Consider the following 21,430-nt stretch of genomic DNA (forward strand, 5'->3'; position numbering starts at 1 on the left):
CCCCACTGAGAATGCAACAAAGGAGAAGGGTAAAGTCAAAGTCAGCGCTCTCAAACAAAATAAAATGTTGAAATCAAAGCAGAGACCAGAATTTGTCAAGCAAAACTATCTTCGTTATGATGCCTCTCTAAATTAAAGCTTCACGAGCTAACAATGACATGGAAATGTTACAGGAAGTAAATCTTACACTTGCAGCAAGTATACACGATGCACAATATTTTAATATGTTAATTTTCAATGTAGGATTGAAGGAAAGCTTATCCTAAAGTTTAAAGAACATCCCATTTCTAAAAATATTGTTAGCATATAACTTCATATAAAACACTAGTTAGGCCACAGCTGAAGTACTGTGTACAGTTCTGGGCACCACACTATAGGAAGGATGTGATTGCACTGGAGAGGGTGCAGAGGAGATTCACCAGGATGTTGCCTGGCTTGGAGCTTTTCAGGTATGAAGAGAGACTGAAAAGGCTAGCGTTGTTTCCCTTGGAGCAGAGAAGGCTGAGGGGGGACATGATTGAGGTATACAAAATTATGAGGGGCATTGATAGATTAGATAGGAAGAAACTTTCTCCCTTAGTGGAGGGGTCAATAACCAGGGGGCATAGATTTAAGATAAGGGGCAGGAGGTTCAGAGGGTCCTTGAGGGAAGAAAAATTCACCCAGAGGGTGGTTGGAATCTGGAACGCACTGCCTGAAGAGGTGGTAGAGGCAGGAACCATCACAACATTTAAGAAGTATTTAGATGAGCACTTGAAACGGTATAGCATACAAGGCTACGGGCCAAGTGCTGGAAAATGGGATTAGAATAGGTAGGTGCTTGATGGCTGGCACAGACACAATGGGCCGAAGGGCCTGTTTCTGTGCTGTATGACTCTATGACACACATTAATCCCTTTATACTGCTTTTCCCGTGGTTAAAGCACTATATTAAGAACACAGTGGCGCAGTGGTTAGCACCGCAGCCTCACAGCTCCAGGGACCCGGGTTCGATTCCGGGTACTGCCTGTGTGGAGTTTGCAAGTTCTCCCTGTGTCTGCGTGGGTTTTCTCCGGGTGCTCCGGTTTCCTCCCACAAGCCAAAAGACTTGCAGGTTGATAGGTAAATTGGCCATTATAAATTGTCACTAGTATAGGTAGGTGGTAGGGAAATATAGAGACAGGTGGGGATGTTTGGTAGGAATATGGGATTAGTGCAGGATTAGTATAAATGGGTGGTTGATGTTCGGCACAGACTCGGTGGGCCGAAGGGCCTGTTTCAGTGCTGTATCTCTAATCTAATCTAAACATTTAAGAACACAGGTACGGTAGCATAGAGGTTATATTACTGGACTAGTAAACTAGAGGCATGGTTTCAAACCTCACCATGGCACTTGTAAATTAAATTCAGTTAATTAAATAAATCTGGAATAACAATCTAGCACCAGTAATGGTGACCATGAAGTTATCGAATTGTTGTTTAAAAACTGGTTCACACATGCCCTTTAGGGAAGAAAACTTGCCATCCTTAGCTGATTTGGTCTCAGTGTAACTGCCTTAGCAAGCCACTAAGGCAGCTCACCAACAGCTTCTCAAGAGCAATTAAGGATGAACAACAAATGCTGGAATTTCCAGTGCTGTCCATAGAGTCATAGAGTTATACATATTCTATGCCTCGGCAAGTATCCCAAATGCCTTCCTAACCACCTTATCAACCTGTGCTGCTGCCTTCAGTGATTTATGGACAAGTACACCGAGGTCCCTCTATACTTCCTAGGGTCCTACCATCCATTTTATAGTCCCTTGCCTTGTTAGTCCTCCCAAAATGCATCAGCTCACACTTCTCAGGATTAAATTCCATTTACCACTGCTGTGCCCATCTTACCAGCCCATCTATATCATCCTGTAATCTAAGACTTTCCTCCTCACTACTTATGACACCACCAATTTTCGTGTCATCTGCGAACTTACTGATCATACCTCCTATATTCACATCTAAATCATTAAGGTACACTACAAACAGCAAGGGTCCCAGCACCGATCCCTGTGGTACACCACTGGTCACAGGCTTCCACTCGCAGAAACAACCCTCGACCATCACCCTCTTCCTCCTGCCACTAAGCCAATTTTGGATCCAAATTGCCCTGGATCCCATAGGTTCTTACCTTCTTAACCAATCTCCCATGCGGGACCTTAGCAAAAGCCTTACTCAAGTCCATGCAAACTACATCAACTGCTTTACCCTCATCTACACATCTAGTCACGTCATTGAAAAATTCAATCAAGTTAGTTAGACACGATCTCCCCCTGATGAATCCATGCTGACTATCCCTGATTAATCCCTGCCTCTTCAAGTGCAGATTAATCCTGTCCCTCAGAATTTTTCCAATAGTTTCCTAACCACTGATGTTAGACTCACCGACCTGTAATTACCTGGTTTATCCCTGCTACCCTTCTTGAATAATTGTACCACATTCGCTGTCCTCCAATCCTCTGGTACCTCTCCTGTGGCCAGAGAGGATTTGAAAATTTGTGTCATAGCCACTGCTATCTCCTCCCTTGCCTCACATAACAGCCTGGGATACATTTCATCTGGGCCTGGGGATTTGTCCACTTTAAACCTGCTAAAACAGCTAATACTTCCCCCTTTTCAATGCCAGCTTGTTCAGATATATCACAATCCCCCTCCCTGATCTGTACATCTACATTGTCCTTCTCCACAGTGAACACAGATGAAAAGTAATCATTTAAAACCTCACCTATGTCCTCCGGCTCCACACACCAATTGCCACTTTGGTCCCTAATGGGCCCTAGTTTTTTCCCTGGTTATTCTCTTGCCCTTAATATAGTTCTAAAACACCATGGGATTTTCCTTTATCCTGCCCGCCAGTGTTTTTACATGTCCCTTCTTTTCTCTAATTATTTTTTTAAGTACCCCCCTACACTTTCTATACACCTCTAGGGCCTCCGCTGTTTTCAGCGCTCTGAATCTGCCATAAGCCTCCTTTTTTTCCTGATCCAATCCTCTATATTTCATTGACATCCAGGATTCCCTGGACATGTTGGTCCTACCCTTTACCTTTATGGGAACATGTTGGACCTGAACTCTCACCATTTCCTTTTTGAACAACTCCCACTGGTCTGATGTAGACTTTCCTACAAGTAGCTGCTCGCAGTCCACTCTGGCCAGATCCTATTTTATCATATTGAAATCGGCCTTCCCCCAATTCAGTAATTTTATTTCTGGTCCCTCTTTGTCCTTTTCCATAACTACCTTAATTCTTAGAGTTATGACCATTATCCCCAAAATGCTCCCACACTGACACTTCTACCACTTGTCCAGCTTCATTCCCTACGATTAGGTCTAGTATCGCCCCTTCTCTTGTAGGACTTTCTACGTACTGGCTCAAAAGCTCTCCTGTATGCACTTTAAGAATTCCACCCCCTTTAAGCCTTTTGCATTAAGACTATGCCAGTTGATATTAGGGAAGTTGAAATCCCCTACTATTATTACCCTATTATTTTTACACCTCTCTGAGATTTGGCTGCATATCTGCTCCTCTATTGCTCCCTGACTGCTTGGAGGCCTGTAGTATACTCCCAGCTAAGTGATTGCCCCCTTTTTGTTTTTAAGTTCTACCCATATGAGGAACCATCTAAGATATCACCCTTCCTTATTGCAGTAATTGACTCCTTGATCAACAGTGCAATGCCACCTCCTCTTTTACCCCCTCCCCTGTCATGCCTGAAGATTCTATACCCTGGAATATTGAGCTGTCAGTCCTGCCCTTCCCTCAACCATGTCTCTGCGATAGCAGTAATATCATATTCCCATGTGTTAATCAATGCCCTGAATTCATCTGCCTTACTAGTAAGACTCCTTGCGTTAAAATAGATGCAATCCAGCCCTGCATTATTTGCTTGTGCCTTAACAGGTCTATATTTGCTCTGCCTTCTAGATTGACTCAGTTTCTCTTCTATATTAGACTGTGCATCACCCCCTGCTGTACTTCCACTCTCTATCGCACATATCATAAATGAATTTTAAAAAAATTGACCTACAAGACAGAGGTTCGCTGCATTGAACTGAAAAAAGAAGCTTCTTGTAATGACTTACTTTAGACACTAACAGCAAAAAAGTAATATAACCTTCTTTAAGAGCTGAATGGTACTTGGCATGAAATTAGTGCTCGCATTTCTGAACCAGGGTTTAATATAGCTTAAAAGGAAGCTGTGGCTCAAAATCAAGGCCATTTCTAAGGTTACCAAAACAAACATTGCGACTTCTATTGTCTTAAGTAATGATCCACTTATAAATGTAAAACAGTATCAAGAGCACTGAGAATCCAGCTTGTTAATTTTAGACTAATTTATAAATGTATTTTTTCCATAAGTTACTTCGAATGAAGGGGTCAATCTCTATAATTGAAGCTATCCACCCTTCTGTTCTACCCTCCTTGACGTCACTATTAAGTCAGTCATAATTGGTTCTCAGATGTTTAGACAGTCTAGAATAAACACACTCACAAATGATTTCCAGTACAAAAATGTGGTTGAACTGTTTGAAGAGGGGTTTAAAATTGCACTGATTGGGTTTTCCAAGATGACATCATTGGCACACCCTGCCAGGTCTAACTCACAATTTTTTTTCTCCAAATACACTGTTTTAACCCTATAATGTTCTTCGTGTTTTAAGAATTAGTAGGCCTTATTTAAAAGAAGTAACCATTTTTTTTGCCCCTCACCAAGTTTTCTTCTCTCCTCTATTCTAGGGACATTGAGTCCTCTCGGAGTTAAAGCTCCACAGGCAGCCAAATTACATCATTCAAGTGACAATGAATCATGAGCTTTGATAGTGAGTGTCAGCAGGCTAGTCAATTGTAGGGAAATGCACTGTTAAGCCTCATTCAGCATCTTCTCAGGTATCAGTCTACGCCACTCTGAAATTGATTACAGAAGCAACTCTCCCTCTATTCTTCCCTCCATCTGCTACTGTAGAGACATATTCACATCCCACAAGTACATGGTACAGTGTGTTAGTACTCCAGCACACTGTGCCACAACACCACCCTTGTTTGCTATTTTTCTCATCCCACCCAAGTGTCAGACATGCTCAGTGGGTAACACTCACTTCGGAGTCAGAAGGTTGTGGATTCAAGGGCCACTCCAGGACTTGAGCACAAAAATCAAGGCTGACATTCAGTGTACTACTGAGAGAGTGCAGCACCATCGGGGGTGCCATCTTTCGGATGCGCCATTAAACCGAGGCCCGATTTGCCCCCTCAGGTGGATGTAAAAGACCCCATGGCACTATTTTGAAGTAGACCAGGGGAGTTATCCCCGGTGTCCTGGTCAATATTTATCCCTTAATATTACAAGGACAGGTAATCTGGTCATTATCACATTGCTGTTTGGGGAAACTTGCTGTTTGCAATTTGGCTGCTACATTTCCTACATTACAACAGTGACGACACTTCAAAAGTATTTCATCGGCTGTAAAGCTCTTTGAGACATCCAGTGGTTGTGAAAGGCACTATATAAATGCAAGTCTTTCTTTTTTCACCCTCAACCTTCTTCCTTTCCTTGTAACACCTGTTAGGGTAAGGCTCAATGGAGAATAGCAGCCCTTAGTCTCTCTTTCAAGTAGCAAGTGAGAGCTTACATTCAAACCCGTTCTTGTGCTTATCTAGCATCCACATATGCAAACTTCCAGAAGTCACCAGATAACTATTAGGATCGAGAACCCTGGCAGTTTATTTTTCACATCCTTTGCCCGAATGCTAAGTGTCCAACTAACATGACAATATACCTGCCCCTTTTCCAGCAGAAAACATTCTCCCTCCACTGAGATGGCTCAAACCCCTTGGTGCCATCATGTCCAGAGTATGTTGCGGATCCCTTCTTGCCCCTAAGTTTTAACATTTGCAAACCGAAAAGAGATATTTCGAATGATGACATTGTTTGGCAAAATTGCTTTTCTCTATACGAGAATAAATATTGGTCCAATATGCAGATGATGGGGAATGGTGAAATAATATTAAGTCACCTTTACTGGATTACAGTTCCGATAACATATGTACACAATATAAAAATTGACAAGTTTTTTGTTCACAAAATAGTAGCAGCCAAAACTGTTTTGCCTCAATGGAAACCAAGTAATTGATCATCCTGCCTAACAGGTATCAGAGCTGACTGTTCCATTTGTGTTTATGGCATTTCAGTCAACTGTGAGACAAAGCTCTGCTTGTATGCTGTAGAAGAGCTCAGTCTCCCAGATCATTGAAGTGTTGGCAGGCTGGGGATATTGCCCACTCAGATAGGCATGTAAGTAGATCAGTCAGATGATCTCTCTAGCCTACAGATAATTCAGAGAACTTTGGGGCTCAGCTCAAATAAAGCTAAGTCTCACAACTGACTAAAATGCTAGCTAACGAAATAGTAGCAACCCTGTCTGAGGCTCAGTGGGGAAAGACCACTGTCTAAGGCCCTCAGGCCATAGTATACCGAGGGGCTGGAAACCACGGAAAACCCCTCGGACAGCATACACCAGAGAATGTTTGACATGAAATGTAAATGTACAATGTTAATATAACCTGTAATGGCAAATGTAGTGAGGCATTTCGTACTGTATTGAAAGAAAATGACCCAAATAGCACATTATGTAATATCAAATTTGAATTGTTATGCAATGTACTTTTATAAATTTTATGAATAAAGTATGTTTTTGGAAAAAAAGAATGGGATTTACCCTTCCTGCCAAACAATCAGGTGTTCCGTATTAAATCAAGTAAAAAACTCTATGAACCACTTACTTAAAATGAATAAAGCTAAAAGGATTAAAAATTTGTTAGAAGGGAGAAAATGAGTTGAGGACAGTTTCTCACAGTCAGAGAGTCATTTATGGCATAGAAGGAGGCCATTCAGCCCCTTGAGTCTGTGCTGGCTCTCCTTGGAGCAATCCAGTTAGTCACACTCACTCGCTCGATCCCCATAAACCTGCAAGTTTATTTCCTTCAAGTGCCCATCCAATTTCCTTTTGAAATCATTGATTGTCGCCATTTCCACCACCTTTGTGGGCAGTGAGTTCCAGATCATTACCACGCGCTGCATAAAAATGTTTTTCCTGTTACTCTTCCCCAAAACCTTCAATCTGTGTCCCCTTGTCCTTGTACCATCAATTAATGGGCACAGTTTTTCCTTGTCTAAAGTGTCTAAGCCTGTCATATTCTTGTACACCTCTATCTTCTTTGCTCCAGGGAGAACACCACCAGCTTTTCCAACCTAACCTTGTATCTAAAATCCCTCATCCTTAGAACCATTCTGGTAAATCTCCTCTGCACCCTCTCAAGGTTCCTCACATCGTTCCTAAAGTATGGTGACCAGAACTGGATGCAATATTCCAGTTGAGACCTAACCGGAGCTTTATTAAGGTTCAGTATAACTTCCCTGCTTTTGTACTCTATGCCTCTATTTATGAAGCCCAAGATTCCATATGCTTTGCTAACCACTCTCTCAATATGTCCTGCCACCTTCCAAAATTGTTGCTCATCCACCTGCAGTCCTTCTATTCCTGCACACTCTTTAGGTTGATAAGGCTGTAGAAAAAGCTAATAGAATTCTAGGCTTTATCTCAATATGTATAAAATACAAAAGCCAAGAGGCATTGATGAACCTAAATGATGAGGGCAAGAGAAATTTCTTGTGAGGCTGTGGAGTTCACTTCCAGAGTTATTGGTTGAGGCAGAAACTCTGTCAACACTTGAGATTAGTTTGGATAGATGGATGAAGGAAAAGGGGCTGAAGGGATATGCAAGCAGTAAATGTGCTCGCATGGAGAGTATTCATTTTCATTTAATCTTGCATTTGACTGGGCCAAGTGGCCTATTTTTGTTCATAACTTCTATGGTCCCATGATGCTATTCAATTATGATTCCACTTCGACATGTAGTTCAGGTATTAGATTATTCAAAATAATACACTTACTTGCAAATATTTTTCTAATCCGTTAGCAATAAGCATTTACCTTTGAGTTGAATCTGGGTAAAACAAAATGTGATCTGCCAATGTCATTTTCTCTGCAGTGTTATTTTCCACCTACCTCTGTGAAGCCAAAATTTCTCAGCAATTCAGGCAGCCTGTCACTTCGGTAAGAGTCTACTGGAATGTCTGAAAACTTCGCTGAGACCCAGATCCGCAGGAACTCAGTCACATTGCAACGTTTATGGGACAGAGCCTCTGCTTGCTCATACATCAACCTAAAATCGACAGGCCTCTCTAAGCTCTTCTCACCTGGCTCACAGGACCTGGTGTAATTTTGGAGGCTTGTATGCCAAGAAAGCAGAAGCATTCTTGCCTCTTGAGTGCCCCCAGGAGTGGGCCCCAATAGGGGGCAGGGAGGGAAATTCAGACCAGGACTGCAGCCTGAAAAATCTAGCCCAATTACAAAGGAAGCTACACAGCCCACTTGCATAGGGGGCTATGGAAGGGCACCCGAAGAGCTGGATTTTATGGGCCCCGCAACCACCCCCTCCCACCCCAAGATGGGATCAGAAGCATGGAGTATCGCGACGGGTGGCGGGGGGCGGTAGGACGGTCGCCCAATGATCTTCCTGGGACAACGACGTCGATGGTCGACGACGCCCTTCCCACCCAGAGGCCAATTGAAGCCCTTAAGTGGCCCATTACAGGCCAATTAGACCTTCTTCCTGCTGTTGCTGGGATCTTACCAGCAGCGGGGGGTGAACGTCTTGTAAACTGAGGCACCCCCCATGCAAGCTTTGTGGGGGTGGAGGGGGGGTGAAGCGGGGAATCTCTCCTCTGTGGGCAATTTGTGGCCACGGAGGACCCCCAAAGGCAACAATTCACCCTCCCTGGACTCCCCCTACCCCTGAACCGCAAGACAACCCCCAGCCCTTAACCTCACTGGGGCCTTTCAGACTGGCCCCAGCGACCCCGCCTCACCTACCTCTTGTCCAGGGTTCGACAGTACCGGCAATGGCCACCACTCCCCATGGCACTGCCAATACTGTTGAGCTGACGGATCACCAATTGGCCGGCAGCTCTTGGAGGCGGGATCCCCGTCCCTTTCAAGTCTTTAGGATCTCGCCTCCTAAAACTTTGACTCAAAAAGACTGGAGGATAGCTCTGGGGGCCAAGAAAATGCACAGGCGAGGTTCCCCCCACCTTTTGGGCCTGGCGCTGGGAGCCCCACCTCCAGTGCAAAATCCAGCCCAAAATGTTGTAAAGTAAGACATTCAGTGTCCCACCCTCCTAGACTAGACAAGTTGAATTGGAATTTCCAGACTGTATGACATGCTGTCTCAATGGTGCGACTGCCTGCCGACCCCATGGTTCATGCTGGAGGTCAGCAGCAAGCATAATCCTATTACAAGCGATAGGATTGTTTATGGCCCACAGAATTTCAGGAACTACATTTATAGAAATTTGGTAGTTTGAAGGTAGAACAGAAATCTGCAGTACTTTTAACAGTCATTTAATTTGAGTGTGTTAATTTATCTAATTTAAACTGCTTGCACTGTTAAGTTTAGTGTTACTTGCGGTTATCTTGATGAACATACTGTTATAATAAAGTATGTGCACGTTTAAAAACTTAACAAAAATGTGATGGCAAAACAATTCTATATAATTAGTGAATTCATATGCTGGGGAAGGAACATTTGTACAATTTATCAGCATAAATGTCAGGCACAACACAAGGCAGATGCAGAGTAAATGGGGAGAAATATGTAAGGATTACATGCTCCAACGGAAAGTCCCAGGGCCAGCCCGAAATTGGACCTTGAGCCTCATTAACATTTTATGTGCATGCTGCCGGCACTAGTGTGAATTTATTATTGCCTGCCATAGCCATCTTTCTGGCCTCTCTAAATGAGATTGCCAATTTAATGTTAATTAGCGTTGAGTTATGGATCGTGTGTGCTGTGAACTCATGCTTATTGGAGACTTGTTTCAATTAGCACCTTTACAGCCAGAAAGGGAGACTTTCATCCCATCAATATAGGCTAAATTCAAGCCCAAGTAATCTGTCTTAATCTGCTACATCACGCAATCTCAAACAGCATGACATTCCTCGGTGCATTCATACTACAAGTTTACTATTGCCGTGAAGCAGTTTCGAATTTACACCAACAGAAATTTGTGTAGGGAAAATAGAATGTTAAGGTTCAAGTTGACTCCATAGTGAAGTGGATGTAAACTCCTTCCTGAAGAAATCTCATTCCTTTTTGCTCCCACGTCAAGTCAAGCATTAAAACCAGATACAGGCTGCGTTTGCACTATAAATGAAGGGCTGATGTGCAGCAAAACCACTTCATACCTGTAATGTAAATGTATTCTATAATGTATGTACATGGTTTCCAAAGATGTGGGAATGAAGCCATGATCAAATTAATTCCATGCTACCAAAGTTGCTGCTCACAAGAATAAAACTTTCACAATGTTGTGACATTGTTCTATTTTACTGTGATAAGGCTGATTTGAAATTTCATGCAAGTAACTGTTTAGTTTAGTTTAGTTTAGTTTAGAGATACAGCACTGAAACAGGCCCTTCGGCCCACCGAGTCTGTGCCGACCATCAACCACCCATTTATACTAATCCTACACTAATTCCATATTCCTACCACATCCCCACCTTCCCTATATTCCCCTACCACCTACCTATACTAGTGGCAATTGCTAATGGCCAATTTACCTATCAACCTGCAAGTCTTTGGCATGTGGGAGGAAACCGGAGCACCCGGAGGAAACCCACGCAGACACAGGGAGAACTTGCAAACTCCACACAGGCAGTACCCAGAATTGAACCCGGGTCGCTGGAGCTGTGAGGCTGCGGTGCTAACCACTGCGCCGTTACCTATTAAATGCAGCAGGTATTTTAAAAAAAGTCATGCTTCACCTCAATTTATGGTTCTGTGACTAGCAAGAACATAGGTCAATTGTGCACTATACCTACCTGTATTTATGCTTCTAGTCCTTAATATTAGCAACCAAGAAGTTTACATATTCTAAACTAATCATGTTAGAACTGTGGCCTTCAATGTAGAAATGAGGATCATCAGCTCCATTATATCCATGGGCCCTTTTTTTTCTACTGTCAGACATTTCATTTTAACAAAGATCTGGCTTTGTTGCCTATCTTAAGTGATCTCCGCTGTACTGGTTAATTTAAATTTTGTCATAATTAATTACAATTTCTGCACATATTCCACAAATAGAATATCATACAGATGTCAACTTGCAATGCTAAAGTGCAAACTAACACGGTCATTTATGTTGTCCTGGAAGAATTCAGTTCAAACTTACAATTGTATAATTCTGTGCCAGGGATGTAGTTATTTTTTTTAAAAAAGGAAATGAATTAGCAGGCACAGAGCAATAAATTCAGAGAAACTGAAAAGAGTTAATTCTCTCCTCATTCACATATATTTAAAGGTTGCCTTATAAAACTGCTTTTCCCATTAATGGATTGCATGCCACGAACAAAACTTCCTTTCAGAAAATCTATATGCTTAAAAATGATGTCACTTTTAAATACCATAATCTGAAAAACAATTGCACATGTGAGTAACCGCAAGGCAAATCAAGGGCTACAGCTACCGTAAAATCCAATGTATAAGTTGCTCCTCGATTTTACAATCACTTAAGTAAAAGATTATAGTCTCCAAATTACTGTCAGCAACATTAGTCAAAAATAGTTTGTCACAGAACTTCCTTTGTCCATCATTTTAATGCAAGCATCAATTCATTTTAAATGGTTAATACCCCTGCTAAAATAGCAAAGAGGAATTCATTTGAAAGTGTTCAGCATTTGTCGACTAATATCACCAACAGCAATTACTGGGCTCATAACATCTGTCACTATAGAAATTATGCCTATATTGAGAGAAATATTACCATACAAGAGTTCACCTACCTAGGCTCAACTATCACCAGTAACCTATCTCTAGATGCAGAAATCAACAAGCGCATGGGAAAGGCTTCCACTGCTATGTCCAGACTGGCCAAGAGAGTGTGGGAAAATGGCGCACTGACACGGAACACAAAAGTCCGAGTGTATCAAGCCTGTGTCCTCAGTACCTTGCTCTATGGCAGCGAGGCCTGGACAACATATGTCAGCCAAGAGCGACGTCTCAATTCATTCCATCTTCGCTGCCTCCGGAGAATACTTGGCACCAGGTGGCAGGACTGTATCTCCAACACAGAAGTCCTCGAGGCGGCCAACATCCCCAGCTTATACACACTACTGAGTCAGCGGCGCTTGAGAATACTTGGCCATGTGAGCCGCATGGAAGATGGCAGGATCCATTGTACAGCGAGCTCGCCACTGGTATCAGACCCACCGGCCGTCCATGTCTCCGCTTTAAAGACGTCTGCAAACGCGACATGAAGTCCTGTGACATTGATCACAAGTCGTGGGAGTCAGTTGCCAGCGTTCGTCAGAGCTGGCGGGCAGCCATAAAGGCGGGGCTAAAGTGTGGCGAGTCGAAGAGACTTAGCAGTTGGCAGGAAAAAAGACAGAGGCGCAAGGGGAAAGCCAACTGTGTAACAGCCCCGACAAACAAATTTTTCTGCAGCACCTGTGGAAGAGCCTGTCACTCTAGAATTGGCCTTTATAGCCACTCCAGGCGCTGCTCCACACACCACTGACCACCTCCAGGCGCTTACCCATTGTCTCTCGAGATAAGGAGGCCAAAGAAAAAAAAAAGTACAAGATTATGACAGGTTCAGATAAGTTAAACAAGGAAAAACTGTTCCCATTAGCTAATGGTACAAAGACTAGGGGTCACAAATTGAAAGTTTTGAACAAGCGATGCAGGGGCAATGTGAAGAAGAACTTTTTTTACACAGCGGGTGATAATGATCTGGAACTCACTGCCCCCAAGAGTGGTGGAAATGGAAACAATCAATGACTTCAAAAGGAAGTTGGATGGCCAGGTTGAGGGAAATAGACTGCCTGCAACGAATTTGGCCAAACCATCAGTTTCAAGAAAATTATTTGTCAAATAAACAGCGACAGATTTTATTTGTAGGTTTAAAACAAAACAGTAATTATTTATTTATCAATATTCATTATCCCAAAATTGTGCAACTGCACCCACACATGCATTCACTCCCGCGCGCACACACACATACATACACGAGACAGAGAGGAAAAGGGATAAGTGGTTTAAAGTGAGGTAGGTTTTCGGGGTTCAAAGTAAACCTGTTAAATCTTCTTAGAGGTCAATTTCTCTTTAAAGTTGCAGGCCTGGGTGCTTTGTAGACTTTTTGTTGGTTGAAATTTCAGGCTGAAGACGGGATCATTTTCAGTTCTCTGTTGCACAAGTTGAAGTGTAGAATTCACATTAGGGCACCTTCTTTTTGGCTTGTTGGACAGGCTTTGGTGATGTTTGTCCTGGGTCAGTCTCTCTCTCTCTGAGAGGTAGTTTTAAGGTCAAAATGGTATCACATCTTGCCTCTGTTGGGAGACAAAGATCTTCCTCCCTTTGGTGACCAACAATGGTCCAGGATGTGTCTACTTCACACCTTCTTTGTTTCAGAAGAACCCACTCAATTCAAAATGTCTCTTGAAGGGTTCAGGGTGTGTGTAATTGACACTTCTTAGCTTATGATATATCCGTTTTATCCTTGCCAGACAGTAAGATTGTTTGAATATACAGTTGACCTTTGGCGGCCATATTTAAAGCACATTGTCCACTTTTTAAAAGTCCAGTTTTATAACTCTTCAATTTGAGATCTGTATTTTTGATCAGTGCACTTTGCGTGGGTATGACACTTTTTTTGTATGGCATAACAATAGCATTTCCTTTAATTTTAATAGCGTCATTATAAACTTGATAGACATCTTCATGCCCAGGCTTGTGAGGCAATTTTCACATCTCAGCAAAATGTTTGTCTGCCACCTTAACTCCTCCCCACTCCTCAGCCCACAGGGATTGACATACAGAAAGCTAAGCATTAGTGGGAAAAATGGCTACAAAAAGTAATGTTACTGCTGACAAATCTAAGTTTTATATAGCACTTGCACTTTCATTAGTGGGAGCTGATTTCAAATCCTGACTGGACTGATGAGCTGAAAAAGCTTTCTATCTGTATGGATGAAGTGAAATGAGGCATGGGCACTATCAGCCCAGCTCCTACAGTGCGTGAAACTATAATCATGACTGATGTGGGAGATACAAATACCATATTGTTGCAGATGAAGGTGCCAAGCTTGAAACAGAGTAGCTATAGCTTTGCACTTCATCAAAAGAGTTTTCTATTGCACAACATCATATTTGACATGCGCATGGAGTGCCAAAAGTATCAAAATGATCCTTTCCTCAGGATGAAGATAAATAATGCATAGTCACAAGTGTGACAGGATATATTACAGTTATTTAACGTAAGAGACACAAGCTGCAAAATTAAACAGGGCACGAAAAAGTGTGCAGAAATCACAACACATAATTAACCCCTGCCCACTGTTTCTGACGCAGACACAGAGCAAACTTTGTGCTGCTAATTTGTATGATAGCTAAAGAAAGAAGAAAGGCTTGCATTTATATCGCAGCTTTCACGACCACCAGACATTCCAAAGCACTTTACAGCCAATGATGTACTTCTTTTGAAGTGTAGTCACTGTTGTAATATAGGAAATGAGGCATCCAATTTGCAAACAGCAAGATCCCACAAACAGCAACGTGATAATAACTAGTTAATCTGTTTTTATGGTGTTGATTTTTTTTATTTCCAAAATATACTTTATTCATAAAAAACTGTAAAAAAAAATACATTACAAAACAGTTCCAAAAAGCACAAAGTCAAAAAATACATTTTTATGGTGTTGACTGAGGGATAAATATTGACCAGGACATCAGGGAGAACACTCCTACCTTCTTCAAAACAGTGCTATGGAATCTTTTATGTCCACCTTAGAGTGCAGACGAGGCCTTGATTTAACGTCTCATCTGAAAGACAGCACGTCCAACAGTGGAGCACTCCCTCAGTACTGGACTGGAGCGGCAATCTTGATTTTTGTGCTCAAGGTCTGGAATGGGACCTGAACACACAACATTCTGACTCAAGAGGCAAGAGTTCTACCAACTGAGCTATGGCTGACACATGGGTGTTTGCAATCAGCGGTAAATGCGCTGCGGAGTGGCTGCACACCACAGCAGGGGCCCCAAGTTTGTGTGACACTGGCACCATTTAAAGCTGGTCTACATAACGTAAAGCTAGTCTGCACCTCGTAAAGGGGAGGTGCATTCAAATGGAGCAGGTGCTGGAACTGATTGCAGAAAAGAGTGTGAGCAAGAAGACTGAGCAATGGTGTAACAGGACACTCAGCATACTCCAAGGTTCTGGGATGCTGCATTGGGTACCCTGGTGGAGAAGGTGGACAGGTGGAAAGAGGGGACCAGGAGGCCTGCCTGACAAACTCTGCAAAGGCAGTAGGAGCAGCTAGATGTGACAATCAATATCAGCAGTCTAGCCCCGAACGACCTGGATGCAGTGCCACAACAGGTCCACACGAATGGTTAAGGTCAGTGAATCCATTTGAACTGCCATATCCCATCAACTGCAACAATAGCCTCACTCACTGCTCAATGCATCACCCACACCTTCTGCGCCCCCATATCCCCATCACTCACCAACCAACAACTCTATTAACCACAACTCAATCATAGCTTCACCTCACCCTCACATTTAGCACTACTGCAGGCCTCACACCCATATCTCACAGCTTGCACACCCTACTCACTATTCAACCATCACAGCCACTTCATCCAAATTCATTGCACCATACTCAATGACACATTTGCCTCTATCTTGCAGGACAAGGTGAGGCACAACCGCAGACAGCACCACTTAACCGCAGAGGAACAGGCACGGCTGCATGTCCTTACTCCGAAGGAGGAGACGGTGCTCGCTACCATTGGAGTGGCCATGACGAAGGCTGCGGCCAGCAGCATGACTGAAACCATCGGAGATGATCATATCCTCGTACCTAATCCTTCTTCTCACATTCCAATTCCCCCTCATCCCACAATTTCTTCTGATTTACAAGCTGCACATGGTGTAAACATGCAGCTCTTGCTTTCTGCCCTCCCCTCACCACAACCCTAGTCTTGTGCTTTTCACCTTTCAGATGCCCAAGAACTGCCAGCTGGCCAGGCAGCAGTGGAAGAGCAAGAGATGAAAGAGAAGGAAGACAATGATGAAGAAGAAACACTGTCACTCGATCTCACACGCGCAGCCACCAGTTCAGATACTGACACTGCTCGTCCTTTAGAGAACAGCTTAGAGGTGGGATTAGCAGATGGTGAGACACTGGGGACAAGTGGCCTGCAGCCAGGAAAGGGTACAAGGGTTGCAAAGATGCCAGCTCGCCAGAGGGTAAGGTCACATGTGTTCTGCTGCAGAGGAGTCAGATAGGGACTTTGATGGGGCAGCCGACAGAAGAACTGATGGGTATGCTTGGTGCATTGGGAAGCCTGCCAGAAAGCCTGCGGTCAATGTCAAGGAGCAGGGTGAAGTCCATCACCAACTTAGCACAGAGCTTGAAGACTATCCTCTCCAGCGTGGAAGTGGTGGCCAGCTTCATGAGAACACTTTCAGATCCATCCATAATGCTGCATCTGATTACTGATGTCTCAGCTTCCATTGCAGCACAAGCAGAAGCTACTCAATGTCTGGGTTCTGAAGTGGAAGCTCAGACTGAGGTCATGCAAGCTCAGCTTGCTGCTACCCAGACTCAGACTGTTGCCATCATAGTTGTGAATACCAGTGGTCAAAGAGCTTGCAGGGTGTTACAGTACTGCAGCAATCTATCCTCCAACATATGGCTAAGATGGCTGAGGTGCGAAACTGGGGAAGTGGTAGTGGCACTGTGGTGCACAAACCCGCTGTCCTCTCTCAAAATGACAGCATTTGTCCTCCTACCACTGCAACTCTGCCAGCGTCCTTCCTGTTGCCTGTAAGCCAGCCCAGACTGCTGTCGCCCATGCCAAGGTGGTGCAGTCCAAAGCCAGGCCTTCTCAGGCCAGAGTTGCTTGAGATCATCCTGCAATGCCATCTGCAGACTCCACCATTGAAAGACAGCAGCCTTCCATCAACCATGCAGCAGCCCACTGGGGTAGCACTGCATAGGAGCACTAGGACAGGCAAAGGCATCTGCAAGACAGGCACTAGGGGAATGCACAAGGATTCTCCAGAAACTACATGCTCCCCGATATGGGGGCAATAGTTTGCATCACCCTTGGAATACAGCATGACAGAGAGAATGTTGACTTTTATATGCAATATAGAACATAAGAACTAGGAGCAGGAGTAGGCAATTCAGCCCCTTGAGCCTGCTCCACCATTCAATATGATCATGGCTGATCTCAACTCAGCCTCAACTCCACTTTCCTGCCCATTCTCCATGACCCTTCAACCCATTACTAATTAGAAATCTGTCTATCTCCTTCTTAAATTTACTCAATGTCCCGGCATCCACCAACTCTGGCGCAATGAATTGCACAGACTCACGACCCTTTGAGAGAAGGAATTTCTCCTCATCTCTGTTTTATATCTGCTACCCCTTATCCTAAAACTATGACCTCTTGTTCTAGATTGCTCCACAAGAGGAAACATTCTCTCTACATCTACTTTGTCAATCCCCTTAATCATCTTATATACCTTAATTAGATCTCCTCTCATTCTTCTAAACTCTAGAGAGTAAAGGCCTAAACTGCTCAATCTCTCTTCTTAAGACAAACCCCTCATCTCTGGAATCAATCTAGTGAACCTCCTCTGAACTGCCTCCAATGCAACTACATCCCTCCTCAAGTAAGGGGACCAAAACTATACGCAATACATCAGGTGCGCTCTCAATAATGCCTTGTACAGTTGCAGCAACACTTCCCTACTTTTATATTCTATTCCTTTAGCAATAAATGCCTAAATCCATTTGCCTTCCTTATTACCTGCTGTACCTGCATACTAGTTTTCAGCGAATCATGCACGAGGACACCCGGATCCCTCTGCACCGAAGCACTCTGAAGTTTCTCTCCATTTAGATAATAATTTGCCTTTCTATTCTTCCGACCAAAATGGATAACCTCACACTTATCCACGTTAAACTCCATCTGTCATATTTTGGCCCATTCACCTAACCTATCCATATCCATTTGTAAATTTCTTATTTCTTTATTGAAACTTACTATCCCACCTATTTTAGTGTCATCTGCAAATTTGGCTATAGTACCTTCTATCCCGGCATCCAAGTCATTAACATAGATTGTAAATAGTTGGGGCTCCGAACCCCGAACCCTGTGGCACCCCACTAGTTACATCTTACCAACCGGAAAAAGACCCATTTATCCCGACTCTCTGTTTTCTGTTGATTAGCCAATCCTCTATCCAAGCTAATAAATTGCCCCTAACCCCATGTGATCTTACCTTGTGTATTAACCTTTTGTGCAGAACCTTATCAAATGACTTCTGGAAGTCCAGATATACTACATCTACAGGATCCCCATTATCCACTTGCTTGTTACAGCTTCGAAGAACTCTAGCAAATTAGTCAAACATGATTTACCCTTCATAAAACCATGCTGACTCTGATGGATTGTGTTTTCACTTTCTAAATGTCCTGTTATTACTTCCTTACTAATGGATTCTAACAATTTCCCAACGACAGATGTTAAACTAACTGGTCTGTAGTTTCCTACTTTCTGCCTCCCGCCCTTTTTGAATAAGGGTGTTATATTAGCTTTTTTCCAATCCACTGGAACCTTTCCCGCATCCAGGAAATTTTGGAATATTATAACCAATAGGTCCACTATCTTTGCTGTCACTTCCTTTAAGACCCTAGGATGTAGGCCATCAGGCCCTGGGGACTTGTCTGCCTTCAATCCCAATAGTTTGCTCTGTACTTTTTACCTCGTGATGATGATTTTTCTAAGTTCCTCCCTTCCTATAACCTCTGCATTTCCTGTTACTATTGGGATGGTAATAGTGTCCTCCACCGTGAAAACTGAGGCAAAATACTGATTTAGTGTCTCTGCCATTTCTGTGTTCCCCTCTGATAACTCCCCTGTTTCATCCTCCAAAGGACCAACATTCACTTGAGCTACTCTCTTCCCTTTTATATACTTATAGAAGCTTTTGCTATCCATTTTTATATTTTGCACTAGTTTTCGTTCATAATTTACCTTTGCTCTTTTTATTACTTTTTTAGTAACCCTTTGTTGATCTTTAAAAGTTTCCCAATCTTCCAGCCTGCCACTGGCCTTTGCAATATGGTATGCTGTAGTTTTTGTCTTTATGTTATCCTTAACTTCCTTGCTTAGCCAAGGATAATTTTTCCCCTTCTTACAATCTTTCTTCCTCTCTGGAATATATTTTAGTTGGGAGGAATTGAATATCTCCTTAAACATCTGCCACTGCTCATCAACTGTCCTATGCTTTAGTCTTCCTGTCCAGTCTGCATGGTTTTATTTATAAATTTGATCTGGAACACTTGTTTTGTGGTGGCTTTTACTTTATGGCCAAGAGGGTGCAGTGATGGTCAGTAACAGAGGGAAGGTAAGGTATGGGACTGTTGATGAATGGGGAATTGGGGTTCGTCCCCTGCCAGATGAGTTGATCATGGACAGCTCAGCTACAAAGTGGCTGTAGTTGTTCCCTCCTGCTCCTCAGCTGCTCGCTGTATAGTTGGTGGTAATGGCTATGCCCTCATGCTGAAGAGGTTGTGCACCATGCAGCAGACCAGCATAAATCTTAGTAGCTGCAACAGGTGTCAGTGAGGACCACCTTAGTAAACCTTATTAAAGGAGAAATGGCTGATGCATTGAATTGCTCCCTGAATACTTTGGGTGGATATGGCCTCCTGCTGAGAGCCCTCCCAGGAGCTTGCTCTGCTCTGTGTCACCTCTGCTCATTCTCGCTGTCATGCTGTATTCCAAGGGTGATGCAAACTACTGCACCCATGTCGGCGAGCATGCAATTTCTGGAGAATCCTTGAAGTCAGGTTAAAGTCCTTTTCAGCACATGCTACCTCAGTCCTTACAGACTTCAGCAGCTTTAAAGAAATCTAGATACCAGCAAATACTTCTACAATCACTGCAAGAACTAGTAGAAATCTATCACTAACTAACCTGAAAGGAGTTGATTTCTTTAAATGGCACTGGTGGGGGGGTCCTTCCAGCTGCTGAATGCAGGTTCAGCTGTGCAAGATTAAGAGAAGATGTTAGCTGGAGCTTTGAGCTCCAAAATGGCAATGCTGGCATCAAATCAGCATTACATGGCATACTTCCAATGGACACTCCCAGTGCACCTGCTAATGCCCTCACCAAAATGGCATCTGGCACAGCTCACACCAGAAATGTGCGAATGTGCTGCGGACACCATTTTGGAGACAAAACGGCACCCATCGCGTCGAAGAACTGAGCAGTGCTGAGTCAAATTTTACGACACAGATAATAGAATGCTCATGAGATCACTGTTGCTCAATCAGCTAGCCCACTTACAAAGATATTTGTTATTGAGGCAAGATTTCCAGACATCTTTTTCACACCTGTTTCTAATGCAAATTCAAAGATTTGTTATGATGCCTTAATTCTCCAGTTTTATTGTAAACTGATCATTCCAAATCAAGATCATTTTACCAAACTGATATTTCTGCTATCCTCTAGGTAGCTACATGGTGATAGATTGTTTCTACTAGTCAGTGAGATGGGAATGAGATGGCGCAAAGTTAAGATAATCACAAGAAGAATTAAAATGAAAGGTTCAAAAATATTCTTTGTACAAAGAATGGTTAGAAGATTACTCTGCCACAAAACATCATTAAAGTAGAATTCATAAATTATTTCACAAGAGATTTGGTTGAAAAAAGAAAAACATTAAAGGATATGGGCAGCAAGCTAAAGAGTGAAATTAGAGTAGGTGGCTCAGGTAAATAACAACACCAGCATACATTTGTTTGGCTCAATGCTCTTTTTTTGTGCCATAACATTCTATGGTCACAATGCTTTAATCCTGGCTAATTGCTATCAGGTAATGTTTCTTCGAGTCCAGCAACACAGAAACTATGGTGTTCCATGGAGGATTCAATTATCTCTCTTCACATTTAACCCTATAACTAACCTTCAACCCTATTCCTTACCAGATATCTTCCCACCTCTCTTTTTGAAGGAGTTAATGAACACTTCATTAAATGCTTTTCCCGGGAGCCTTTGAGCAAAGGCTTTTGCACTGAGAGCAACTTAGGTAAAGTGCTTGTCTGTCAGACATCAAACATCACAAGTGAGCAAATTGTAAAAATAACAACATGCCAGTAATGATAAAACCTTTAAACAAGTTGATCTAAATAAAACTGTTAAGTCTATCTGTTGTATAGATTATAAGGCTACAAAAATTTCAGATTTGGAAAAACACAAAAGAAATTGGAAAAATAGTCAGCC

The 21,430-nt window shown here is 42.9% G+C and overlaps 1 protein-coding gene across 6 annotated transcripts in view; it reads right to left on the reverse strand.

Moving 5' to 3' along the window:
* Window positions 1-21,430, reverse strand: part of cmss1 (cms1 ribosomal small subunit homolog) — a 346,949-nt gene that overhangs the window by 123,142 nt on the left and 202,377 nt on the right. For 2 of the 6 annotated variants that reach the window (XM_068041009.1, XM_068041010.1), the window contains exon 4: window positions 20,123-20,191. The exons of the other annotated variants lie outside the window; for them this stretch is intronic. In XM_068041009.1, coding sequence (XP_067897110.1) covers window positions 20,123-20,191 — 69 coding nt within the window. The remainder of the gene's footprint in view (window positions 1-20,122; window positions 20,192-21,430) is intronic. 6 annotated transcript variants of the gene reach the window in all.

Source organism: Heterodontus francisci, chromosome 10 (assembly GCF_036365525.1).
Source record: "Heterodontus francisci isolate sHetFra1 chromosome 10, sHetFra1.hap1, whole genome shotgun sequence".
NCBI classification, from domain to species: domain Eukaryota; kingdom Metazoa; phylum Chordata; class Chondrichthyes; order Heterodontiformes; family Heterodontidae; genus Heterodontus; species Heterodontus francisci.